We start from the raw sequence: 26,059 nt of genomic DNA on the forward strand, positions 1-26,059 counted from the left end.
AAATGCATAAAATAGAATACATAAGATTACAAAGTAAACTGATTATATTAAAATTCAGTTATCAAAATATATATATATTAAAAAAAAACATGCTCATGGACCTCAGGTTAAAAATCTCTTCCTTAAAGGTTCAAGAGCCAAGGCAAAGGGAGAAGCACAGGAGAGAGAAAATGAGAGCGGGAAGAGAGAACATTACTCCTGAAATGTTTATGGGAAAGGACTCTGCTGAGAACTAAACCAGTCACCAAGCAAAATGTTATGTAATACACTCTAGTTGGAGACACATTCTTTAATGGTTACTTATGATTTTGACTGGGAAGTGTTGGTGAGGTAGAGATAGGGAGGTGGAGAATGGCAGGGAATCAGAAGAGAGTGGGGTGATAAGGAAATGGGAGAATGGTAGGGGTATTAACTATATTTAGGTAGATCAGTGCAAGGAATTTTATTCTCATTTACTTACCAATTCAAATACAGGGAGCATAAAACCTGGAAATTGTTAGACTGTGAAATCCTTGGGGAAAACACATTATAGGAAGGAGTACCTGTCTCATGAGAAGCTTAATAGGTAGTAAAATTAATTAGGAAATACTGAACATCTGGGGGAGAAGGGTGAGTGGAAAGGGTGCTTGACCCAGGAGCTGCTTCTTACCCTGCTTTTACTCCTCTGAGATTGGAAGTCTCAGTTGACCGGTGATCTGACCAGCAAACATGCATTTAAGTTCCTCCTCAGTCATACCTCCCTATACCTACCACATCTAGAAGCAGAAAATGGAAAGCTATTTGGGCTAGAAGAGGGAGTCCAAGCAGGTATGAATAATAAGTAGAGGGAAAAATCAGAAAGTCTATTTCTAATCATAGTTGTGGATTGTTAATTGAAGGAGCTTAGTTACATGGGAATTTCGGTTAGTCCTTTATGACAGAACTGCTTGCCCACAAGTCACAAACCCCAGGTTTCTTTCAGACCTCAATACAGCATTGTTTCCTCCTCTCCTGTATACCCAAGAAATTTACCACTTTCCTTACTATGATCAGCCAAGACTGGCCAATAGAGGGTACATTGTCTTGCCCTGCTTGCCATATTGAGATTCTGACCTGATTATATTATATGATTCAGAGCTGAAAGGTACCTTGGAGATCATCTTGTCCAGTGGTTCTTAACCTTTCTTGTGTGTCATGGATCCCATTTGTGATCTACTGAACCCTATGGACTCCTCAGAACAATATTTTTAAATGTGTGAAATATATGGGATCATCAAGGAAGCCAATTATACTGAAATACAGTTATCAAAATGTTCTTTTAAAACAAGCGCATGGATAGGTGTGGAATAATGCATATAATGTCAGATTTTTTTATGTCTTCATTAATTTTGCTGAACTGTTTTTTGTGTCTTTTTATTATTTGCTATGGGAGATATATGACTTTCTGGGAAGGGGAGGAAGAGGTATACATTGGAAAAAGTAGATGATGTAAAATCAATGTCAAATCAATAGCTATAAATGTTAAGAACTCCTGATCTAGTCCAAGCCTCTCATATTACAAATAAAGAAACTGAGGCTCTGAGAAAATAAGTAATTTGGCTAAGGTAACACAACTAATAAGTACCCAAACTGGGATTTAAACCCCCAACTCCACATTCAAGGTTCTTTGGTCTGACCAAATACTTGAAACTGATTCCCATATTCAAGTGAAATCAGGTTTCTTGTCCTCTTTTCTAACCTAGGGTTTAGGACCTATTCTCCAAGCTTCTGTGAGAGACAAACTAGAGACAATTTACACAATTTTGAAAGAATGTTTCAGCATGCCATGTGGTGAGATGTGATGCTGTTGGTTTCTAATGAGATAAAGCTTTTATGGTAGGCATTGACTGTTTAGGATCATGTGACTCACTGAGGCTGAAAGGGACCTAAAAGAACTTGTAGCTGTTTCCAGGCCAGACCAGACCTGTTTCACATCACTTTGGCACCCCTCTCCCCAAGCCAGCCAAGTACTCCAGCCAGTTGTCTTTTCACATGTCCAGAGACACCATCAGCAGCAGTGGGCTGGCAGCTGTCCAGAGTGCTGACTTGGCTGAGCCCCCAGGGGTTTTGATGTCTACATGTGACAAGTTAACAAACTACTCCAGCATCATAAGTATTGCTAGTTGTGAGAGACGGAGGCTATTACCTACTTGTACAGACTATAGGACACAGTGAGGGAGTTCTACCAATTTTCTGGTTATAAGTGACATCAGATCCACCCTCAGCCAGCTGAAAGTTTTCTTCAGTGTTAAGTCTGGGAGAGTAGCTAATGACTATGGCACTGTAGGACTTAGGCTGCTGATGAACCTTGCCCCTCAAGTGGCAAGTGGTTGGCCCCTGCATTCTGGTTTGCAGGCATCCCCTCTGCTTGGGACTAAGGCCACAGGTCCAGAGTAGGTGTGTGTTACAATGATAATATGTTATAATGTTTTTACAGATGGAAGTGACCTTAGTGATCATCTGGTCCAACCCTATTTCTTCCGTGTACCCAGCAAAGTAGAATTCTCATATGGGTCCCTGTTGGTCTGTATGTATCTGTGAGAGACTATAGTGAGTAATTACTGGCCCTGGGTCAGTTGAGGCACCAGTGGGTTCATTGCTTAGGATAAAATCAGCTCACTCCAGTCCTGCACAATGTCATTTGAGTTACAGCATTTGGAAGCTCAAATTATACCCATCAATAGAGGGAGTAAAACAGAGAAGAGGCAGCAGCTGTCACAGACTAATCTGCAGTATTACACACCCAGGGGCCCTGTAAGGTCATGTAGGGGACTCTTACAAATGATTAATATAGCATAACATAGAGATGACTAACATTGTACTCTACTTTTCATGGTATTAAAAAACACATCTTTTCACCCTTTTCTTTGGGTTTCTGAACTCAGAAACAGCCCATCCTCCCTTCTCTCTCATCTTCCTTCTTGACATGAATCATCAACAGCCACACCCTTTTGAGCCAGGTGTCCTGATACAACAGAATCTTTTTCTGGCATGGGTATGGATAAGGCACAGGCTTAATCCAAATGGTGTCATAGGGCACAATGAAAGAGACAAAATCCAGCTGCGTCCAGCTCAGAGACCCTTGTGTCAGGTGGCCTCTGTCCAGTTCCCAAGGCTGGATGGTTCTTAGCCCTGAGCCTCTTCTTCCAACTCCCCAAGAAGTCTGGATTATCTCTCTTTTTCTTCCAATTCCCCTGCTCAGTCCAGACTATGCTTTCCCTAAGGCTCCCTAGACCCTCAAGAAACAGTCACCTGTTTAATCTCTCAAACCCTGTTCCCAGCACGGGTTGAGCTCCCCCTATAGGCTGGGGTCACAGTTCTCTAAGCAACTAAGTTCTCACCTGAAGATTACCTTTTTGTCTTTATGTGGCCTCTGACTTGCTATCTGGCTTCTCTTTCTGCATCTTCCTGTTTTGATTAACTAGCTATCTTTATCTTAGTCCTGCTCTTGTCCTACTGCCTCCTTGACCTCAGATCACCTTTGTTTATGCCACAGACTCACCCACCTGCCTTTATCAGATTAATCTCTTATTCCTTCCTCATTAAGCTGAATCTCCTGGTCTTTGGTTTGGGTATTTTCTCTCCCTCTCTATTCCTTCTGCCACAACTGAACTCATTTGGCTCATGAGCCAGCCCTGAGCAATGTCTATGCTCTCTTCTCTGGTTCTTATGAAACCAGTATGTCCTTGGTCACTCTTCAGGGCCTCTGTAAGTACTGTTGGATTGAAGATGGCTGGACTAGTCGGTTACTTCACAGAACTTACGGAAGCCTTGCACTTTAGACAGTTTAAGAAGGACATGACCAAGTTAGAATGCATCCAGAAGAAAACAGCCAGGATATGGAAACAGTTCTATGGATAACTGCTGGGGAACTGGGCTTGTTTAGCCTGGAGAAAAGAAGACTAAGAGGAAACATCATAGTTGTTTTCAAATATTTTAAAGACTGTCATAAGAAGAGAAAGTAGACTACGTATATATCCAGAGAATAGAGCTAAGATGATTGAGTGCAAGATACTGAGGCAAATATTAGTTCACTAGTAGGAAGAAAGAACATCCTACTAATTAGTGCTGTCCAATAATGAATTTTCTCTTGAGGTGCTGAGGTCCCCATCACTGGGAATACTTGAACACAAATTGTGTGGCCATCTATCTGTGAAAGAATTTTTAAAGCTAACCTTTCTATTGTGTTTTAAGGTTTGCAAAGCACTTTAAAAATACTATCTCATTTATCCATCACAGCAATCCTGAGAGGTAGTTAGTTTTGTTATCTACATTTTACACATGTGAAAACTGAGGCTGAGAGAGCTTAAGTGACTTGCCCAGGGTCACAGAGCTAGTAAATGTCTGAGGCTACATTTGAACTCAGGTTTTTCTGACTCCAGCTTAGCACTCTATCCACTGAGCTGCCTAGCAACTGTTATAAAAAAGATTCTTGCACTGGAAGTGAATGACCTAGATAACTTCTAAGGTCCCTGAATTCTAGGTTCTATAAGGTGTAGGAGTTTGAAGAGTTAATTCCCTAAAGTAACTTGATTCAACCAATTCTTAATTAGTTCAAGAGGTCGTAAAAAATTGAAATCTGATAATAATCCAAAATCATAATTTAGCCAGTGATTGCAACTTTCTTCATGAAATCTCTGCCAAAGGTACAATTAGCAAGATGGATTGGGTTTTTTAATTTTCTCTTTATCCTGCTCCCCCTGTGCTTTTTCATTTCTCCCACTTTTACAGACACACACATACACACATACACACACACACACACACACACACACACATACACACACACACAACATACCCATAATGCTCCAGGACCCAGTCCCTAGAAAACTGAGAATTGGCTGTTTTGAGAACCTTGTATTTGGAGTCAGTTTTTTGGTGCTTGTGTTGAGGTGGCAATTGAGAAACAGGCAAAAATAAGTTTTACTGAGGAACAAGAGCTAGTAAATAAAAGTACCAGAAAGCAGGAAATGCTAAGCAAGAAATGTGACTTTATCATAAAGCAATTGGCATTAACTAGGAGCAAACACATTAGTCACAGATGAAGAAATATCACATTATGTCTAATTGCCTGTCCCATCTTTCAGAGCAGTGAAATGTGCAGGCGCTGCCTTTTGCTGAGGCCACACTAGTATGACAGTTTCCAACCCCACCCCCCATTTCCATCACCCCCAGGGCATCCAGCTGTGTAGCAATGAGCAGCTTCCCCTCTTAGCATCTTCCCCAAGCCAAGCTAGGGGAAGCTCCCTCCTAGTCTGGTTATATGCTGACAGGGGCGTGGGTTAGAAAGTGTGTATTGGACATCCCAAGCCTTTTCCACTACTAGTAACTAACTCACAGCCTAGGAGGCCACCCAGACATTAATGTTAACACCATCATATGTTGCCTTGAGAAACCACAGCAGGGACCACTATACTGGGAACTGGGGAGAAGGGATGGATGAATCCTCTGTCTTAAAGTCCACAGGATGATTTGGTTTCTTGGTGAGGATTCAGACAGAGTGGCAAGTCAGGGCTGGGAACAGAAATGGAAAGATCAGAGGGTCTGAGAATTTCATACACTGTCAGCTTCTACTGTTTTAAGAAAAACAGAATGCATGAATAGCATAGTTTAGAACGCTAAGATCCTAGGATATTATAAGAGCTAGCAGGGACCTGGGAAATCATCCAGCCCAACCAACCTATTTATCATACAGATGAAGACAGTGAAGCCCATGAAATCACAGGTGAAGTGATTTTGCAACACACTGTGAGTTAATGGCTAAATTCTGGGAATTAAAATTGGAAATATACCCTGGTCCAGAAGATATAAGCCCTCTGAAACCCAAGAGTTGGCCTTTGCTGTGAGCATCCCCATGGTGAGCTGTTTTGTTGGGGTCTGTTCTTTGTCTTTAGTGTCTAACCAGTACTGTTTCACCATCTTTCAGTGTGCAGCATTTTCATTCATTCATTCAGCAAACATTTGCTGATCTCAAGGCCCTGTTCTGGGTTCGATGGTGGACACAGCAATGAATAAAACAGAATCCCTGTCTTCAAGGAATTTCCAATCTAGTAGGAGAAATGAGATGCATAAAAATAGTTTCAGTATCAGAGAAGTTGGAAGCCCTGTGGAAGTTCAGCAGCTTCTGTGTCAGGCTTCCAAAAGCAGGTAACATTTCCACTGAAAGTGTTGGGATTTGGAGGATGTATCTAATTAACCACTCTATTGACTTTCTCCATTGGTTAGGACCAAAGGAATATAGTTAAGGAGAGGATTTTTACTTAAAGGTGGGAAGAGGCTGGTGATTATAGCAATTACTGTGAAATTGACTAGTCTTTACAATGTGTTGTTTTCACCTGTTATTAAGGGTCGGCTTTGAGTACTTACAGGCAGCTAGGTGGTGCCATAGTACACAGAGTGCTGGGCCTGGAGTGAGGCCTGGAGTCAGTCACCTTCCTGAGTTCAAATCCGGTCTCAGACACTTACTAGCTGTGTGACTCTGGGCAAGTCACCTAACCCTGTTTGCCTCAGTTTCTTCATCTGTAAAATGACGTGGAGAAGGAAATGGCAAAGTGCTTCAGTATCTTTGCCAAGAAAACCCCAAATGTGGTCAAGAAGAGTTGACATAGCTGAAAGTGGCTGTACAATGAACGAGTACTTACATTTCACTAAGCCCAACCCACTATTCCCTGAAGCCCCTTTCCCACTGTGGCCATCTTGGTCCAGCTCTCCTATGGAAGGACCACTTATCCCAGGCCCTATGGCATACCTTAAGGTAATCCTTGATGCTGGAAGGGGATGGGAAGAATTTTTATGCCAGTCAGTCAATATTTATTAAGTTCCTACCATGTGCCAAGCACTGTGCTAAGCCCTAGGAATATATAGGGGGGGAATAGTTCCTGCCCTCAAAGAGCTTACAATCCAGTAGGGGAAGGCAACACACAGAAGGAAGCTGAAAAGGGACCAGGGAAACTATTGGACATAGGGGCATGGTAGAAAAATCAGAGAAATCCCAAAGTAGTACAGCCAAGTGAGAAATGAGACAGTGATCTGACCTGGGCTCCCTCTTTAAATGGAGGTTTTAGAGTTCATGGTTGCACTATACAATTAGAGGTACAGAGGGTGGTGATGAGGTAGAGTACCAAGGCTAATGAGATCTTTCTGGATGATAAGATTCTCCCAGTAATGAGCTTCCAAGGGCATGGTGGAGAAGACAGAGAAGTCCCACAGGTGCCCAATTTCCTTTCTTCTCAACTTCCTGGAGACTTTGAGTAGGAGGACCTAGTGGTCCCAGGAAGAACCATGTGTCTGTCTTGTTTAATAGCAATTACCTTCAGTGAAGTTTGCTGAGGATGGTTTCTGGTGATGAGAAAGTACTCAATTCCATTTTATTGTCCCTTCAAGCCTACTGAATGAATGTTCTCTGTATAGACTAGTGGCCTTTATAAGATTTATATCAGTACTGAGCTTCCCTATGTGCTAAGCCCTGTTCTGGAATATGCTGTAGAGGAAACAAGGAAAGGAGACATGAAGAGCTCACAGTCTTGTTGGGTAGACAAATCTATTAAGACTCCACCCCCACCCCCGCCTTCCAACAGTGCTTTTCATATCAAAGGTGCTTAATAAATGTTTATTGAACTAAGTCAAATACACAAAGAAGATAAAGAACTTTCTACTAAGAAAGTCTAGGATGATGTATAAGCAAGTCCCAAAAGAATCTTACTAAGACGAATGCTCTTAAGTAGGTGTTTAAATGAAGTAGAGAGGTTGGTGTGGGTTGGGGTAGTTAAGAAAGGCTTCCTGCAGGATAGTGGTTCCCATTTATTGATTCAGTCTATGCTAATGTTAATGATCCCAAGTGTTTGCACTCAAAAAATTTTTATGCTGCCTTATACAGTAAATAATTGTGAAGAATGTTGAGTAATATATTAAATTTCCCTAGGGGTTCACAATACATTTTGTAGTTGTTGTTGAAAGGGCTTCAGAGAACCAAAATCTGGGACCATTGAAGATGATTGCTTACCCCACCTTCCCAGAAGCCACCATGCATTTAGGCTACATTTTCCTCGTTGTGTTGGGGTAGAATTCAGCACAAACCATCCCTGAGAAAAACTTCCATAGTTGACTAAAAAAATGTGCTGAGGGGAAAATTCTACTCTGTCACTTTGGAAGATAGTAGATTAATCCTCTAGATAGTTAAATCTTCCAGAGACCAAAACATGAGTGGGGGGAAAGACCTAAAACAACATTTCTTTCAACCAAAGATTAGGAAGTAATGTGCCCCGTCTTTCTAATGGAATGTTTTGTCAGTCCTTAGTAAAGGCAACATTAAAATCTGTTCATTATTCCTGTTCTGACTGCAAAAAGTATTTCCCAGATGTGTCTTTGACCTAGGCACAGGCCTTGCTGTTGTGCTGACTTCCCAGCTGAATTCCCTAGCTTTCCAATGTAGGATTGTCAGTGGTGGCCAACCCAAAATACTGACCTTTAAACTAGATTTGGTTTTGATTTGGGGGTTACCAAAATGAGAGTGAAATTTCTCTGCTCTTACTATTAATTCAAGAGTATAATTTCTGCTTCTACCCTCTTATGCTCAGTAGGTCTATGGCATTGCAAGGAAAGAAAAAAATGCTTCCAAATATTCCCCTTGAACTACAGATTAAAAAAATAAAATAAAATAAACATGTCTCCCTTTCTTTTACTTATTAGAGAGATTAAGATCTGTTCTGGTTTGAGGACTATGAAAGGTCTGTTTGTGAATGTTAGAAATCTAGATAACAGTAATTCAGTGCAGGCCTTGGTTTTTAAAAAGGCCATCATGTATGGTACATTTGGAGAGTTTATCTGGAATAAGCACTTTAATGTCAATGCATTGGCTGGCAGCTGCTATATCTCATGGGTCCCTTTGCCAGGTCAGAGCTTAGTGGTCAGATGTGGACTTTTAGTTGAAGACAAACCTTCCCCACTTGGTGGCAGTGTGGAAAGCTGTTTGTTGCTTAGATAGATTGGAAAGTAAATTAACTTCTTCCTTAGCTAAGCCTTTGTCCAGTGCAGGTAGAATTGCCAGCCCAGCTTTGAGACTCTGTGCTTTAAGAAATGGGCACATTAGCCCTGCCCACTGGGGCAGTTAGAGGAATGATGGTCTAGGAAGGTGAGTTGGGGGCTGAGGAGGACCACTGTATGTTCATCAGAAAGAATAGAAGAGTGAACACACGAGTGAGACACTTTCTCAACCACAATAGCTCCTGCCAGTCTAGGCACCATTAACCAAGTCCTTGAGCATAGGGCCACAGCAGGGGTTTGCAGATGGGACCTATTAAGGTGTTTGAGAACCAAAGAAGGATCTGATGTTTGAAGTGGCAAGGGGAATCACCAGAATTTTTGTGACCCGTGAACTTAGAGCTCTGCCTACCACTTAGGCCCTTTCACTGACTGCCTCATTGGATGCCAGACTTTGACTTTCAAATGGTAGAAATATAACTCAGTGGTGAAGAGAGCACTAGGCTAGGGTCAGGTATTTTGGATTGTCCTCCCATCTGTGCCACTGAAGAGTTATATGACAATGGGCAAATCCCTTAATCTCCCTGGGCTTCACCTTCTTCATCTGTTAAATGGGGATAATAATACTTGCATTATCTACCTGACAGGGATGTTCAGAAAAAGTGCTTTGTAAAGCATACATTTACTCCAAGAATTCAAGTTTTCATCAGCTTGATCCACCCTCCACTGATACAGATTCTCTTAGTAATCTGTTTTCATGAGTTGCTATGGACAAAAAAAAAGAAAAGAAAAGAAAGAAAAAGAAATTCAGCATCTTGTGGCTAACCCTCTGGTTATGAGCTTTCTCAGACTGACATAGGCTGGCTCTCCAGACATTCATTCAATTGCTAGGATATATTCAAAGACTTTATAACTGAGTAAGATTTGACAGAATTTGTAGCATATCCTTCAGGAATTCAGTATCCATACAGTAATGAGGTACTAGAATAAATAGGACTTCAGTGGAAGATAAAACGTAAATGTGAATATTTGTAAATATATGTATAATAAATGATATAAATGTATTCTATATATCTAAATATGAATATGTTAAAATTGTTATATGTCTAGCACCTAGCACAGTGCCTGGCACCTAGCAGGTCCTTAATGAATGTTTATTTGTCCTATTAACTAATTGAAATGGGAACTATCGTCATTATTAATTATAGCTGCTATCATCAACAACAGCAACAATAAATGTGCAGCAAATTAACATTGATTCAAAATATTCGACAGTTGTTGCAATCACCCCAATTCCTCAAGAATCAGGGTCCTTCAACAACCTTATAAAGTAAGTTGTAAAAGAATATGTACCTATGCATACACATATATAAACATGTACATTATCTTTTTGGAAAGAGGTTAGAGGAGAATTCTGTGTGGTATTCTCAACGATGGAAGATGAACTGCAATGAGATATATCCCATGGGTATCTGAACCTCAACATGTCTATAGTAGAACTCATTATCTTTCCCCCCAACCCCTACTTTCATCCCAAATTCCCCATTACTGTACTGTAGGGAACATAACATTTTCCCAGGTTCCCAGGCTTCCAGTATGTCGCCCTCAGCTCTTTAGACTTCCTCTCTGTGTCCAGTCTGCTATCATCTTGTCACTTTTCCCTTCATGATATCTCTCACATACATCCTCTTCTTTCTCCTCACATAGCCTCCATCCTGGTACAAGCCCTCATCACCTCACTCCTGGACTATTATAATAATCTTCTGCTTAATCTCCCCTTTATTTCTTCCTCCTGAGTACAAAGGGTACTGAGAGGTGGAGAGCCTGAGGGGCCCCCAGAGATTATCTAGTCCATCCTCCTCATTTTACAGATGACGGTCTAGAGGGGAAGTGACTTAATCAAGGTCACGTAGTCAAGCCCCCAATCAATACCGGTACTCCTGGCTCCAGATTCAGGACTGTTTGCACTATCTTTTCATTGCCAAGCATGGGCGTGGGATCCCTCTTGTACTTGCTGTAGGGTCCATCTGGTAGAATTGTTTCTTCGATTATAGAAGTTATACTTCTGGAATGAGCTTCTTCAGAGCAAGACAGTAATGCATCCCATTTGGTAGGATTGTGTAAAGTACTAAATGTAAGTTAGTATTATCACTATAGGTTATGGTTATTATTCTCTCTGTCTTGTCTGCTGTTTCACAACCTCTCTCCCAAATGTTCATTTTTTCCTAACCAGCTTTGTGTGAGGGGCTGCATCGGTGGGAGTAGGGAAGGTATGTGGAAGCTAGGCAGAATTGAATAGAGATGGGAAATAGGAAAGAGAGGGGTAGAAAAGAACAGGGAAAGAAAACTTGCCCTTCCAGGCCATCCACAAGGCCCAACAATGCCCCAGGAGCCTCTTGTGTACTTGACTCTGAGCCTCGCCAGCTAGACTGCTCCCCTTCCCTCACGTCACTCCCATCTCCTCCTGTCTCCCAGCTGAAATGCCATCTCCCTATGAGCTATCTCCATGGATCACAGCGCTGGACTGGAAATCAGGAAGTCAGAAAGATTTAGATTCTATTTTGCTCCTGACACGTCCCTGTATGACTCTGGGCAAGTCACTTAAGCTCTGTATAACAAGAGGATCAGACTAGATGACCTCAAAGGCCCTGTCCATGACCCCATGAGCTGATGACTCTTGCCTTGCAAAGTCACAATTTGCTGTGCAAGTACGGATGGCAATGATCCACCTGATGGTCTCCATACATCATTTCATATGTGTCTCCTAGCAACCCTGTGAGGACACCAATACAACTAGTATTATGCCCATTTTAAATTTGGAGAAACTGAAGCTTAGAAAGGTACAAAGACTTATTCAAGGTCATGCAACCATTAAATAATAAAGCTGGGACTTACTTGCCTATACTACTGCATGTGGAAAGTTCTAAGGAGTCACTTTCACTCCCGCACAATATACATTTTCACAGGGGCCTTCTGGAAAATACATCTCTCAAGATGCTGTTCTCTAACCTGTAGAAATTACTCTAATGTAGGGATTTCAGGCCAAGTAGGCACCATGGGAGGTGGAGGAGGGAGTGGGAGAAGGTAAAATGGAGTGGAAAGAGATTTACCGTCATGAGGAGCCTTGCAGTAATATCCCTCCCATTATACAACATTCTCTCCTCTCTTCCTTGGTTCTGCCCTTGGCCTGCCTAGTGACTGGTATAAAACATTGAAAATGGGTAGAATCTTTGTGTTCCTGCTTGGGGGACAGGAATTCTTTTGGAAAGAGTCCTTGGGGTCTGAAGAACAGTGATCTAATGCTGCCCTTCCACTGACCAGCTGTGTGACCTTGGGCAAGTCACAAACTCTCTGAACTTCAATTTACCCAGTTGTAAAACAGAGCAAATACCACGTGTCCTACTGAGCTCCAGGGCCATTATGAGGAAAGCTGTTTGTAAATTTTAAAGTGCTATAGAAGGATAAGGCACTTCTTGTTTATTTTTATCACCATAATCATTATCATTGGTATCTATATGAAATTACCTGGCCAGCCTGTGACCCCCTTTCTCTTGAGAACTATAACCAATGAACAGAAAGCCTAGATGTTACATTCTCTCCCAACTAGAGAAACTGGACCCTGAAATGGTAACTGAATGACCCAAAGGCCCCCAGGATAAGCTGGAAATAGAATTCTGGGCTTAAATGTCATTCTCTGGCTACTCAGCCAGATCTCATTTGCAGCTGAGAGCTCCATTCCATCCAAAGAGAGTCCATGGGGCCCTCAGGCCCCCAGCCTGAGAACTAGGAGCTGAAAGGCTGGGCTGAGCAGGGCTGAGCTGGGCTGAGCTGAGCTGAGCTGAGCTGAGCTGAGCTGAGCTGAGCTCCACGGTGATACATAAGCCGAAGAAAGTTTTCCTTCTTTGGCAGCCAGCTCCCTTTCCCCAGCCGGGGACAGGAACACAGGAGATTAGAAGGTATTTCCAGCCAAAAACAACCCCACCACAAAATGATTTTCTGACAGATTACACAGCCATAACAACCACTCCTGCAGCATTACAGACTTGTCACTGGCTTGAATTCATTTCCCTTTCTGTTGTGTGGCTTTGATTCTTAATTATACACAGAGATCTCACTCATAAGTGGTTCAAGGGAAGGAATTCCTGGCAAATACCTTGGAGTGGGTGGAGATTAGCTCAGTATCTTGTGTATTAGGAGCTATTTTCAGGAATGCACTGGATTACAAAAGAGTGTGTTCCTCCCCCCCCCCATTCCTGCCCCCTTGGGTATCAGTCATTCTTTATCTCTTTATCCAACTTTATCCTCAGCCTTCTCGAAGTGACCATAGGTCCACATTTCCTAATTCCATTCTGTCTCAGTCCTGCTCTCCCTCCACCCCTATGGGAAGACTTAGATGCTCATTGCTCCTGGGGATCCTTGCAGTGAGGTGTTGGGACCATCTGTTGTCCTGTCTGCAAGTTCAGTGGCCCTCCAGTCTGGGTTTGGCACCAGTCATCTGGAATCAATCATTCCTGATTGGTATTTAGTGAGTGCTCCAGGGGTTTGGGGAGGGGTCCCAAGACTTAACCCCAGAGCTGATATTACCTACATGTAGATCAGACTCCAGCAGGGCCATTTGGGTTCCCAACTGGAGTAGAGAAAAGGGAGCTTGATCCTCAGTTACTGGGAGGGACCCTGGGGGTGTTGAGGGTGAATAAGGAGGACAGGCACTGTGTAACATTTAAGGACATGGAAGCCACGTGTGCTGGCCTCTCTTGCGCTCTGGCAGTTCTTCCCTCTCCACAGAGCCCAGTGACCAAACACTTGCACAATGTTTACATGACATCTCATCCCCAGTTCCCAGCTCACTCGGCCAGGGTCTGCTTTGCCAGTTGGGACAGAGCATGTGTGGGGAGGGGTGTTTTTTTTTTAGGTAGGGGGAGGGTGATGAAGAAAAATTAGGAGACCTGGGCTTTCTGACAGGCTGTTTCCTGACCCTAAATTTCGATCCCACTTCACAAGCAGTAATTTGGGGAGTAAACCCCAAATGCAATTATCAGGGCTCTTGTCTCTGAATCTCCAGACAAAGGTATGCTGGTCAGTTTTCTTTCTCCTTTCCCAGGAATGTCTGTGCCATATCCCCAGACCAAGTACAGCTTATAGCAACATAGGACTTAGAGCTAAAAAGTACTTTAGAGATCATATAATTAATTCCACCCTGTCATTTTACAAATGTGGAAATTGAAGTCCAAAGAGATTGGGCGATTTGTCCCAGCTAATACAGGTTTTAGACCCAGGTCTTCTAGTTCCTAGTTCAGGGTCCTTTCTACTGAGTCAGCTTTGGACCTCAGTTCCTCCTCTATAAAATAAGGGTGGATTAAAATGATTTCTAAGGTTCCTTCCAATTTTAACATTCTATGATTCTATGCCCTGTAGTGTGCTAGCCACCTCCAAGGAAGCTATGCAACAAGAGAGCCAGAGAAAAGGCTGAGCAAAGGCAGAATGCCTTATGAGTACTGCTCCCTTGGCCAGTGAGTGGCTCAGGTGCAGGGAGATGGCATTTCCCCAGACTGGCGAACCAAGCAGAGGTTTCTGGGTGAGGGGAGAAAACAACGTGAGAGTCAGAACCAGAACTCAGATGTGGGGTGCCGATTGGGTTAGCGCTACCGCTTAGTGCTCCTTGAGCTTTGTCCCTTCTTCTGAGTGCTGAGGATAATAGATGTGTTTAAGGACCCAGAACCATTCACTTCAAGAACAATATCATCGAGAAAGAGGCTAGAATAGAATAGAATTGTTCTTTTTTTTTTTTTTTTACAGCTAGAAAGAGCCTTGGAATGGCCTGTAGTTCAACCTCGTCCTTTTATAGGTGAGGAAACTGAAGCCCTAAGAAGTAAGCCACATCTCCTGACCTTCTGGGCCAGGGCTCTTTCCACTGTCTAAGTTGGGGATTGAGTTAATTAAATAGGAAGCCATTCCCTGATGGTCCCTTCCAAACAGATCTTACCCTTCCTCTTTATATTTCTCCCTCTCCTCTCACCTTATGTCCCTTGCCTATATGATATGGATTAGAAATGTAGTCAGGACATCCAAAGAAAGAGCTATGGAGTTTGAATGCAAATCGAAGCATACTATTTGCTATTTTTTTCTTCTGTTTTGTTTTCTCTATCTTGTAGTTCCTCCTGTTGGTTCTAATTCTTCCTTACAACATGACTAATGTGAAAATATGTTTAATGGGAATGTATATGTATAACCTATATCAGATTGCATGCCATCTTGGGGAGGGAACTGCGGAAGGATAAGGAGAAAAATTTAAAACTCAAAAGCTTATGGAAGTGATTGTTGATAAATCAAAATAAAGTAATAAAAAAAGAAATATGATCAGGCACAGTAGATTCCCCCTGGGGTAGTCCTGAATAGGAGGAAAAATGCCTAGCAAAAGGTGCCACTTCTGAAAAAGGGGTTATACTGCTAGGACACAGTGTCTTGGATGTCCCTGGCAAGCTGCCCAGGAGGTTAGATGTTGGTCGGTCAAGGTATGTGGGTACTGAGCTGCTCTGAGATTCCCCTAAGAAGTTCTCAGAGAAATGTGAGCCCTAACTAAGATAATTAACTCATTCACTATCCTCATTACTACATAGAAGCAGCAAGTGTCTGCATCCCTGACTACAGCTCTCCCACTTGGATGTACTGAAAGCCAAAAGGCATCAGCTCTTGGTGGCCTCCAGCACCTCCTGGCAGCACCATTAGGCCCTGAAAGTTTTTTGGCATGAGTAGTTCACAGTCTAGATGCTAGAGGGAGGAAGCAGCCGCAGGCTCTCCTGAGCAGGGCAGGGAGGCTTCCCTTCCCAAAGCCCCATGCTAGGGACCAACTACTGCCCATCCTTCTACTGAGCACCCATACATTCACATGATGAAGCGTCAACAAAAGCAACTGTCCTGGAACTCAAAGCCCGTAAGACACAGAGCAGCTCTCAGTCGGCCAGCGCCCAAAGGGGACGTCTGTTTCTGTGATGGAATCCTGTATTTTCCATCCGGGAGGAGTCGGGCCAGGGCTTCCTGGAACTGACCCAGAAACGATCTTCCCAGCTGCTCCTGATTAATAATACCTCGCCTTTTAGAGCTGGGTGGGTGAAAGGCAGGGCAGCCCCAGGCCGCAGAAGGAAGAGGAATCATAAGTACACATTACTCTTCTCTGCTCTGTTTTTCAGTGGCCCAATCAATGGTCTTGGCCCTCTGGGGCCCAGACTTTCCAATGCCAGGCATCTGTCAGGGGAGGCTTTAAATTGCTTTGGGCCCAAGGGGAGAAGCGGGATGGTACTTTTATGCAGGGCCTAGTACAGCCTCTGAGCTGCTTAAGTAGAGCTAAGCCTTGGCTCTAAATTAACTATCCAGTCTCCCATGGGGAGCCTTCTCTGCTGTCAACCTGACCTGCCTTTGCCCTTTCCTTTCTCTCCTTCCCCCAAGGTCTCATGCTGTCTTCTACCTTCCCCTTTCGAAAATCAACTTTTCAATAGAGTCCAATAGACTCATTTACCCTTGGATAGAAATGTCTTTATTACCCTTCCCCAGAGGATTTGCGTTTCTACAGAGGCAGGTTCTTCAAGAGCGTGAAGCTCTAATGACAGAAGTCTAGGAAGCATGATAGGCCATTTGGGAGAAATTTGGGGATGTAGTGCCTTTTGAGCACCTTTATATCACAACACAGAGTAGGTGGTTGCCTCCTTATGTGGTTAGGCCCTATCCTTTGGAACGTGGGGTTCATTTCAGTCAATCAACAAGTGTTTAAGTGCCTACTATGAGTCAGACACTGCAGCCTATACCTATTGCATAGCAGGTAGACCCCATCTCAAGATAGGGGTCTTGGTTATAGCCGTTACTAATTTCATTACTAATCCAGGGTGGGAACCTCAGTTGATAGTCTAAGATTCATACATCCCAGCTCCTCTAGATAATTCCCCAGCAATTCCCATCCATACTGACCCCTTGTTTTCCTGACTTCCTATATGCCTTCTTTAACCAAAGCATAAATTCCCGAGGACAGGAACTGTGCCTCCTTCCCCTCCTTTCTCCCCTATAGCATAATCTAGCAAAGGGCTGGAAGCATTGAAGGCATTCAGCCAACGTCCATGGGCCCGGACTTAGAAACACTTATCTTACAAATGGCCCATAAACACACATAACCCCTGTTCCTCCTTCCCTCACTACATGGAGTGCCCAATGCTGCTGCTGCTGCTGCTACTTCATTTCAAAGAGTGCTTACTTTGTATTAGACACTCTGCTCACTGCCCCTAGGAGATACAAAGAAGAATAAAGCACTCTCTTTGCCTTCAAAGAACTTACAGTTTAATAGGGGGAAAAAGGAGAAGGGGAAAAGAAGATACTGTTGCTGTCTAGGGGTGCTGGGAACCTCAGAATGCAAGGGTGCAGGTCGTAGATCTGCCGCAAAGGAATTCAACTACTCAAGCCATCTTTCAGTCCAAGTAGCAAATTTATTGTAACACCAATAGAAGTGGCCCAGACTCCTAGACCGATACAAGCAGGCAGGCCAAATTTTAAGAATTTTCATATCTGATGAGGGTAAAATTTGGTACTTTTATACAAAAAGACTGGGAAGATCTGAATGGGATTAAGGAGTGGTGAGTAGCCTGGGTAGGCCAGGTGCAGACAAGGCAAGCCACAATGAAAGGGCAGTTAAAAGGATTATTGACTGGGATGGGCCATGCCTCAGATGAATGCCAGGGATCTGGACCATGTGAGAAAGTCCAGGGCTTTTTAGGGGTCTATTATTAGTGCCCTATCAATACCAAATGGACTCAACAGTATAGTACAAAGCAGTATATGATATGTATCATATGAGCAAAGTAGATTCTAGGGGAGCACATGGGAGAGAGAACTGACTTCTGCCTAGAGGGACCTGGGAAGGCTTCAGATAAAAGGTGACACTTGAGCCGCTATAGAAAAACAGAACCATGAACTTAAGAGGACTTTTATGTTCAGAACTGGAGAAAGGGAAGAAATTGAGAAACAAGAACAATTAAAGAAGTCTGACCCCAGGGATAGAGATGGGGGGGGTAGGAGGAGAGGAAGGTAGGGCTGGTTTACTTTTGTTTGTCCACCCTACTCCCTAAATTGTCTATTTCATTTTTCTATACTGCCTGAAGTTCCAGCAGCTAGAAGATAGTTTGGGACAACAAGGTTTTCTCCTTGAAAAATGTAACTAGCTCTAGTAAGGTTAGGTCTTATCAGTTAGTCCTTCCCACAATAGTGTGAGTCAGTTCCTTCATATTGCTTTCTTTCTGATGGGTTACTGAGACAAAGGACTCCAAAGAAATGGAAGATTTGATTGGATGACAGGAGTTGTACATAATTTATTGTTCTGTTTTAAAGGGAAGGCTGATCTGGGCAAAAGGCTTAGAAATAGCATAAAGGCATTGGATACCTGAGAAGAAAGGTAGCAGGAAGTAGGAGAAAAACAGTGAACAGAAAAGGAGGTGGCAAAAGAGATAAGTCAAACTATTCCTCCTTAGAATTTTTTTTAAGTGTCAGTTCTACATCCAGGAAAGGTGATCTTTCCTGACACCCCCCCAGCCCCTTTCTACCCCCGAAATATGATTCAGGCTAGTGTCATCAGAGCCATAGCCAGCAGTTCTAGCACCTGGGACAAGCAGAGAGGACACCTTGTTTCCCAAGGCCTTACTGGGGAAATGATGCCTGGGTAAAGGGACAAAGGGAGTTTCACCACAGATGTAGGGGTACAAGGACAGCATGGGACTGTGAGGTCTGGGACCAACATCTGGATGTGTGGGGGAAGCATAGCCCCCCTAGAAATCAGGCACCCTTCATCAAAGTGCCATTCTCTCCACTCTAGTTGTAGCTGTGAGTGTAATTAATTCCATAATTCAGCTACATTATGGGTTAAATGGACCTTTCTGAGATAGCTTGGAAATGTAAGCATCGTTTATAACATTGTTTCTATGGGAAAATACATTCTAGGTTCCAAGCAATGGATTTACAAATTAGCTTTTGGAATACAGCCTGTTTGTGAGTTGGGGGTGGCCTATACTGGTCGACTTGGCTTGGCTTGACTTGACTTGACTTGACTCTACTTTACTCTACTGTTGCTGCCAAGAGGTATAATTCACAGAGTCCTCCCTTTTCTGATTGTACATTTTTGATGCCAGGCATTAGGTCATGTAAAATCAGCAATGCCCCCAAATTGGACAGTGCTACTAAACATACAAGACTGGAGGAGGGAGAGATTAGGACAAATCACCAACAGACGCAGAACTAGAATTTTTTCAGAGATTTACTAAGAGTCTTTGGCTTTCCATCAGTCTTAATATACACCTACACACATCAAGTACAGACCCACACAGACACCCAGATGTGAATGCACACACGCGCTCTCTCGCTCTCTCTCTCTCTCTGTCTCTCTCTCTCTCACATACACACACACACACACACACACACACACACACACACATACACACACGCTCATCATAGTCATTTACTCTAGCATTCGTACATTTGTACTTGGTTCAGAGTTACCAGATGGGTGGCCTCACACAGGGGAAGCCAAACCCTTCTGCTCCACAGAGAAACAGAAGAATTGCAAAGCATACAGCAGCTTCTGTTGTAATTATGGTAGAATCCTTCAGGAACTTCATCATCCTTTTCTACATACACACACACATACACACACACAGCAGCTAGGTGGCGCAGTGAGTGAATCTGAAGTCAGGAAGACCTGAGTTCAAATTCCACCTCAGACATTTATCATCAGTATGACCCTGTTTGCCTCAGTTTCCTCATCTGTCAAATGGGAATAATGATAACCCCTACTGTATAAATGTTACCCATTATTATTTTTTAAATGTCCTGACTAGTTTTGCTCTAAGTTTCCATGTTTTCTCTTAAAGGTGCTCTCCTAATTCACCAGTAATCAACCTGCTCTGAAGCTTTTTGTCCTTTCTGCCATTTCAGCTTTCACCTGGTCTTTGACTGGGCTGGACAGATGAAATCTTTAGCTCAGTGGTGTCTTTTTCTGGTGTCATCTCAGATCTTCTTTTGTCCCAATCTGGAAATGGTCTTCACTGGGTAGGGATCTCCCCTCTTGTACAGTCTTCAGCCTTTTTATCTTGGCACTTGGTGATTTTCGTGGATAACTTTTATACAGATACAAATGACATATTCATATGGACCTGGCATTCTGGCTCACTTCAGTAAAAATTTAATAGAATTGTAATTTTCTTCTTCAGTTACTTGTTTGCTGCATTAATATCATAAGCCAGCCTCATTCTGCTACTCACTACTTGTATGACCTTGGATAAGTCCCATAAGCTCTTTGCAAAGACCTCGTTATCCTCATCTCTAAAATGAGGATCTTGGGTAGATAATTTATAACATTCTGTGGTCCCATGATCCTTCTTCAGTTACATAAGACAGAAATTTTTTATTAATTCGTTAATTTGACAATGATTTTTAATTTACTATTCCGGTTATTATATGAATATTATATACTTGTCTGAATATAATTTATACTTCTACAAAGAGATCTCTTTGAAAGGAAAAAACACGTGTATATACACACATACATACACATACACAAACAAATCCAATTATAGGACACCCCTGGGTTTTATGCAAACCAGATTTTTGCCTCGTGGGGTGGCACCCCTGGGGTGGAATACAGCCAATATTTTGACCAGTATGACTACAGCAGTTATTAATCTATGACCCACCACAGTCACTTAAAAAGAGGATCTTGTTTCATACAAGGGATATTCATACTTTGCATTTTCAAAAGGTATTTGGTAAATCTTTGGGATACTTTTAAGGTCTAGGGTTAAAAACTCTGCTTCTGGCTCTCTTGAAACTCCTCCTAGGAAGGACTTTACCTTCCCCCAATTCCTTGCCTTTCTCAGTCCAGGGGATACTCTATTGTCCTCTCAGCCAGATATTGATGCATTTCCTAGGCTCTCAGGAAGCCTACCTGAGCTCATGAACTCATTCCTGGGGCAAGAAACACATTCCAGAGCTCCGCCTTCATGTATCCAAGAATATGCCATTGACCTCCAACTCATATTTGGAAGATGCCTTTTAAAAGACAAATTTACCCTTCCCCTAGCAAGGTAGAGTTATCTCTGGGGAGTCCTCAAAGAGTTTCACTCATTAGAAGAGAACTGTTAGAATATCTGGCCTGCCAAGCCACTTGGAATCTGTCAGTCATCTCCTATCCAAATTGACTCCAATTTCACCACCTCGCCTTAGAATGCCCATTGTTGATTTCCACCGTATTGACTTACCCCAAATCTTGCTGTTTCTTTATCTTTCCCAAACCTATGCAACTGAACTGGATTGAACTTTGCTTGAAAATACTTGCTTCATTTGGTGAGCTGCCAGCCTCGTGAGATACCCCACCCCACCCTATCCCACCCCACCAGCCAGGCTACCTGCTGGTTGTTAGCAGTCCTGCAGCACCACCTGCTGGATGAACTTTGCCCTAGTTGGACACCTTTTTCGACTCCAAAGACCATAATCCTGTATTAAAGAATACAAGATTTGAGATTTCCAGTATTCAGAATGCCCTGTGACAATCCCCCTGTGTCTCTTTGCCTTCTATTCCCTGATGCTGCTTCAGCTCCGTTTTTCTTTCTCCGTCATCCTAATGGGCTGTATGCTTGGCACTAGAATACTTTCCTTGTTAAAAGGGAGATTAGCAGGTGTTAAAGATGGATTCTTATCTAATGCTTTCACAGTAGTTACCAGAAGAATTAAAAGAGTATTTTACCCTTTGACCCAAATATTCCAGTACTAAGGTTGTGCCTCAAGGAGGTAGATAATAAAAAGAAAATGTCTATACACACCAAAATATCTATAACAGCATTTTTTGTCATGTGACAATTAGAAATTAGAAATAAAGTAGATCCCAACCAGCTGGGGAATGGCTAACCATAGTGTGGATGTCATGGAATATTACTGTGCTGCAAGAAATGGCAAATACGTGAATATAGAATATCACAATCTGATACAAAGTAAAGTAAGCAGAATTTATTATATATGGCTACAACAATGTAAATAGAATGACCACAATAGTTAATGTTAAAAAATTACAAAGAACAAGCACCCAAGAAAAGATATGAGAATATGCTTTGATAAAGATATGAGAAGATTCCTTTGGAGAGTTGGGAGGTCCATGGATATGGTACATTGCAGATGATTTTAGACTTTTTTGATGTATTGATCAGTTTTACTGATTTTCTCTTTCTCTTTTTCTTTAAAAATATTGTCATTGGAATGGCTTTCTGGGAGGGAGAAAAGAAAAAGATCTGGGGAAATTTCAGTGATGTAGAAATTGTGGTGATGTAGATATCAATCAAATTTATTTTTCAAAAAGAAAGTATTATAAAGGAGAACTTTGGAGAGAAATATAGGTAGCTTTCGGAATCATTTTGTGTCAGAAGAAGAATGCTTGTAGATTTTTCTATTCTAAAGGGTGTCTAGAATTCAACATGTGAGTAGGGAGGTTACCCTATGTAACAGTCTCATCTCCTCTCATCTGTTCTTTCTTCTCCATTTCTACGTCTGCTACCTTTGTTCAGGCCCTTTCTGCCTCTTACCTGTACTATTGCAATAATCTCTAAACTGATCTTGTCACTTCCCAGTGTCTCCCCTTTCAATCTGTTCTATACACTGCTGCCAGATTAATCTTCTCAAAGCAGAGTTTTGATTATATCATCTCCTTATTTAAAAAACAAACAAACCTTTAGCAGGTCCCATTGCCACTGAATAAAATCCAAACTACATAGCTTGGCATTGAAGGTCATCTTTGATCTGCCTCCTACTGTTTTTCTTAGTGCTTTAGGGCTAACCTACAAATGTTCAGAAGTCACATACGTTCTGGTCTGAGCCTCACTTCCTAAAAGCATAAGCATATAATTCCACCCTTCCCCAACCCCCCCTTCCACACACACACTTTCTCCAAGACCAATGTTATGTCTCTGATAGACCCTGGAACAATGGATTGGGAGTGGTTTAGCTTGAGCCATGGTGGACTTCTCACTGTTCCCCAAACATACCTCATGCTTTCCTGCATCTGTGTTTTTATTTGTGTACCCTCCACCTGGAATGCCCTCTCCACCATATATAAAAATAATAATGGGTAATAATATTAATTATATAGCACTTTGGTATTTGCAAAGTGCCTTACAAATATCTCATTCTCACAAAAACCCTTGGAGGTAGGTGCTATTATTATCTCCATTTCACAGATGAGGAAACTGTGGCAAACAATGGTTAAGTGATTTGCCTGGGATAGCACAGTAAATGTCTGAGGCTGTATTTGAACTCGGGTCTATCCTGACTCCAGACCCAGTATTCTATCTACTGCACCACTTAGCTGTCTGAATCCATAATCACCTGCCCTAATCCTACCCATCATTAAAAACCTAGCCCAAATTTTACCCCTTCGGTGAAGTCTTCTCTGGTTATAGCTCTACCCTTTCCCCAACTCCCTCCCCTCAACAGATGGGATTATTCCTGCTTCAGTCCTCAGGAAACATTTTGTCCCTCTCTTGTATCACTTATTACATTCTGCTTTGTGTTGTGGTTATTTGTATACATGTCCATTCCCTTCAACTAGATTAGAAACTCTCTAAAATTGGGCGGGTGCCACGTGTGTCTGCTGAGGACAAAAAGATGACTTGAGTTAAGACTTTCTGCTTTTGATTCTAAGATGGCCCAGACTTTGTGGCTCTCCTTAGCTGGGTATATCTCTAGAGCACTGAGGACTTATAAGAAGAGGAAACACAATTACAGACCAAGTCTTTGTCTAAAAGAAATATTTTCTCTAGTGTTTTTTTTTTAAAGATAATAGTAGATGCACCAAACAAGTGAAAAATGGAAATGAGTATTACTATCCCAAAATTAATTTAAAGTCACAGGTCACTAGGCCTTCAGGATTAGTAGGTCAGTGCTAACCTACAGGTGCATAAGTCATACAATATGCTCTCACTTTCTAAAAGCATAAGAATATAACCTCCTACATGCATGCACACAGAGGTACCCCCACAATTTCTCCAAACCCAGAGCTCTGTGTCTGGTGGTCTCTGTGTAGTGGCTGGTGTGGGGGGCATTAAAGATGGGCCTCAAATATGCCTAATCCCTCCCTCCTTTCCCCACCCCACCAATAACTAACTCTCATAGGTAATAGTTGTTGCTCTTCAGCTCTTTCAGAAGAGTGGTGTCCAACTCCTCAAGATCCCATTTGGGGTTTTCTTGGCAAAGATACAGGAGTGGTTTGCCATTTCCTTCTCCAGCTCATTTTACAGATGAGGAAACTAAGGCAAACAGGGTTAAGTGACTTGCCCAGGGTCACATATCTAGTAAGTGTCTGAGGTTGGATTTGAACTCAGGTCTTCCTGAATCTAGGCCCGGCACTCTATCCATCGTACCACCTAGCTGATGGTAGGCATCTTTAACTTCTCAGGGCATTTTCATTTCCAATATCCTATTCAATCCCTATGAGGTGGGCAGGGCAAGCACATCTCCCTTTTGACAGCTGGGCAACTGTGGCCTAGGGAAAGGTCAAATGATGTGCTCAAGGACAGACCTGGAGGATTGACAAAAGCAAGACTAAACCTCAGGCCGCCTGACCCCAAGTCTAGGGCTCTCCATCCCAATATACCTCACTTATCTATAGTTACTTACTCCTTCCATCAGTTCATAAATCCTGATTTCTTGACCCAGATGACTTCATGAAGCAAAACCGGGGCATGCTGCTCTTATACACTCTGAAGAACCCCAGCTTCCCAGAGTACATCTTCAGCAGCGAGTGCGGCATCATGTGCCTTGACATGCATGTCAACCACCCCTACTTGGTGGCCGTGGGCTATTATGATGGCAACGTCGCTATCTACAATCTGAAGAAGCCCCAGTCCCAGCCGTCCTACAAGAGCTCAGCCAAGTTAGGAAAGCACTCAGAACCTGTGTGGCAGGTGAGTGTTCATAGAGGTAAGTGGAAGGACAGCTGGAGGGAGCGGGCATAAATTAGGAATCTGGTAAGGAACAGGCAAACACGCAGACTTGAACTTGGGGAAGACCTGGTGTGCCTAGGGTCAGATCCTGTCTGTGGAGATCTCTCACTTTTCCCACAGCCCATAGAAGAGCCATTGAGAAGAGACTCAAGGGAATTATCTGGGAAACATCTTCTGGGTCATACTGGCAGCACAGCTGCCGACCATGTAGATAAAATTCATTGCAAAATATTCCTTCCTCTCCATTTGGTTTTAATGACTTCTATCCAGAGGAACCAGACAATTTTCCCATTCTTCAATGTGAGCTAATGACCACAGCATCCCTTGTGGATTTTCTCTTGATTTTCTTGGAACAAAGTCAGGAGGTTTCTTTAAGACCCTGATGGGGTGATCCCTGAGTTGTGTCCATAGAATCAACTCCCATAGATTCCTAGTAACTTCTAGGTTTTTTGGCCTGGGACTGGGCTCTTTTGTCAGGGATGACAGGTGGAAAAAGCAGGTTCATTTATGGCTCACTTAAAACTAGCTGGTTTAGGACAAGGACAGTGTATACATAGTACTTCCCAGTTAGGTACTCCCTTAATTTACTTTTACTCATACTTGGGGATTGGGTTTCCAGAGGGTAGCTGCCACTTTGGGTTTAAGGATAGCCTATGTGTGGCTACTGCCAAAACTATAGCTCATGAAAGTCACCAATATGCATCAAACCAAAAATGGAGGGGTGGGGGAGAAACACTACAAAACATCCGCCCCCCCAATCAGAAGTAACTCTTCCTGTATGTACATTCAGCATTTATGGGGGAAATGAAATCAAATTTAGAGGTTAATGGTACTGAACCACATATGTAGGGTACACATGTAGCCAAGGCAGCTCTCAACTCCTGGTACTGCAGGACCTAGAAATCTGTATAGAATCCTCCCACCATTCCCACTGGATGTGATGTCTCTGCTATGTGAGCTGCTTATCTGGGCTCCCAGAAGGTGCTCTACTCCACAGTTCAACTCACAATTTCCAGGACTAGCTCTCTCTCTCTAATTAAGTCCATATC

At 42.7% G+C, this 26,059-nt stretch overlaps 1 protein-coding gene across 1 annotated transcript in view; it reads left to right on the plus strand.

Annotated features, from left to right (window-relative positions):
- DNAI1 (dynein axonemal intermediate chain 1) overlaps nucleotides 1-26,059 on the plus strand; it is a 252,535-nt gene that overhangs the window by 150,673 nt on the left and 75,803 nt on the right. Inside the window, exon 13 of the mRNA XM_020966929.2 lies at nucleotides 24,724-24,971. Coding sequence (XP_020822588.1) covers nucleotides 24,724-24,971 — 248 coding nt within the window. The remainder of the gene's footprint in view (nucleotides 1-24,723; nucleotides 24,972-26,059) is intronic.

Source organism: Phascolarctos cinereus, unplaced genomic scaffold, assembly GCF_003287225.1.
Source record: "Phascolarctos cinereus isolate Bilbo 61053 unplaced genomic scaffold, phaCin_HiC Scaffold_4;HRSCAF=312, whole genome shotgun sequence".
NCBI lineage: Eukaryota > Metazoa > Chordata > Mammalia > Diprotodontia > Phascolarctidae > Phascolarctos > Phascolarctos cinereus.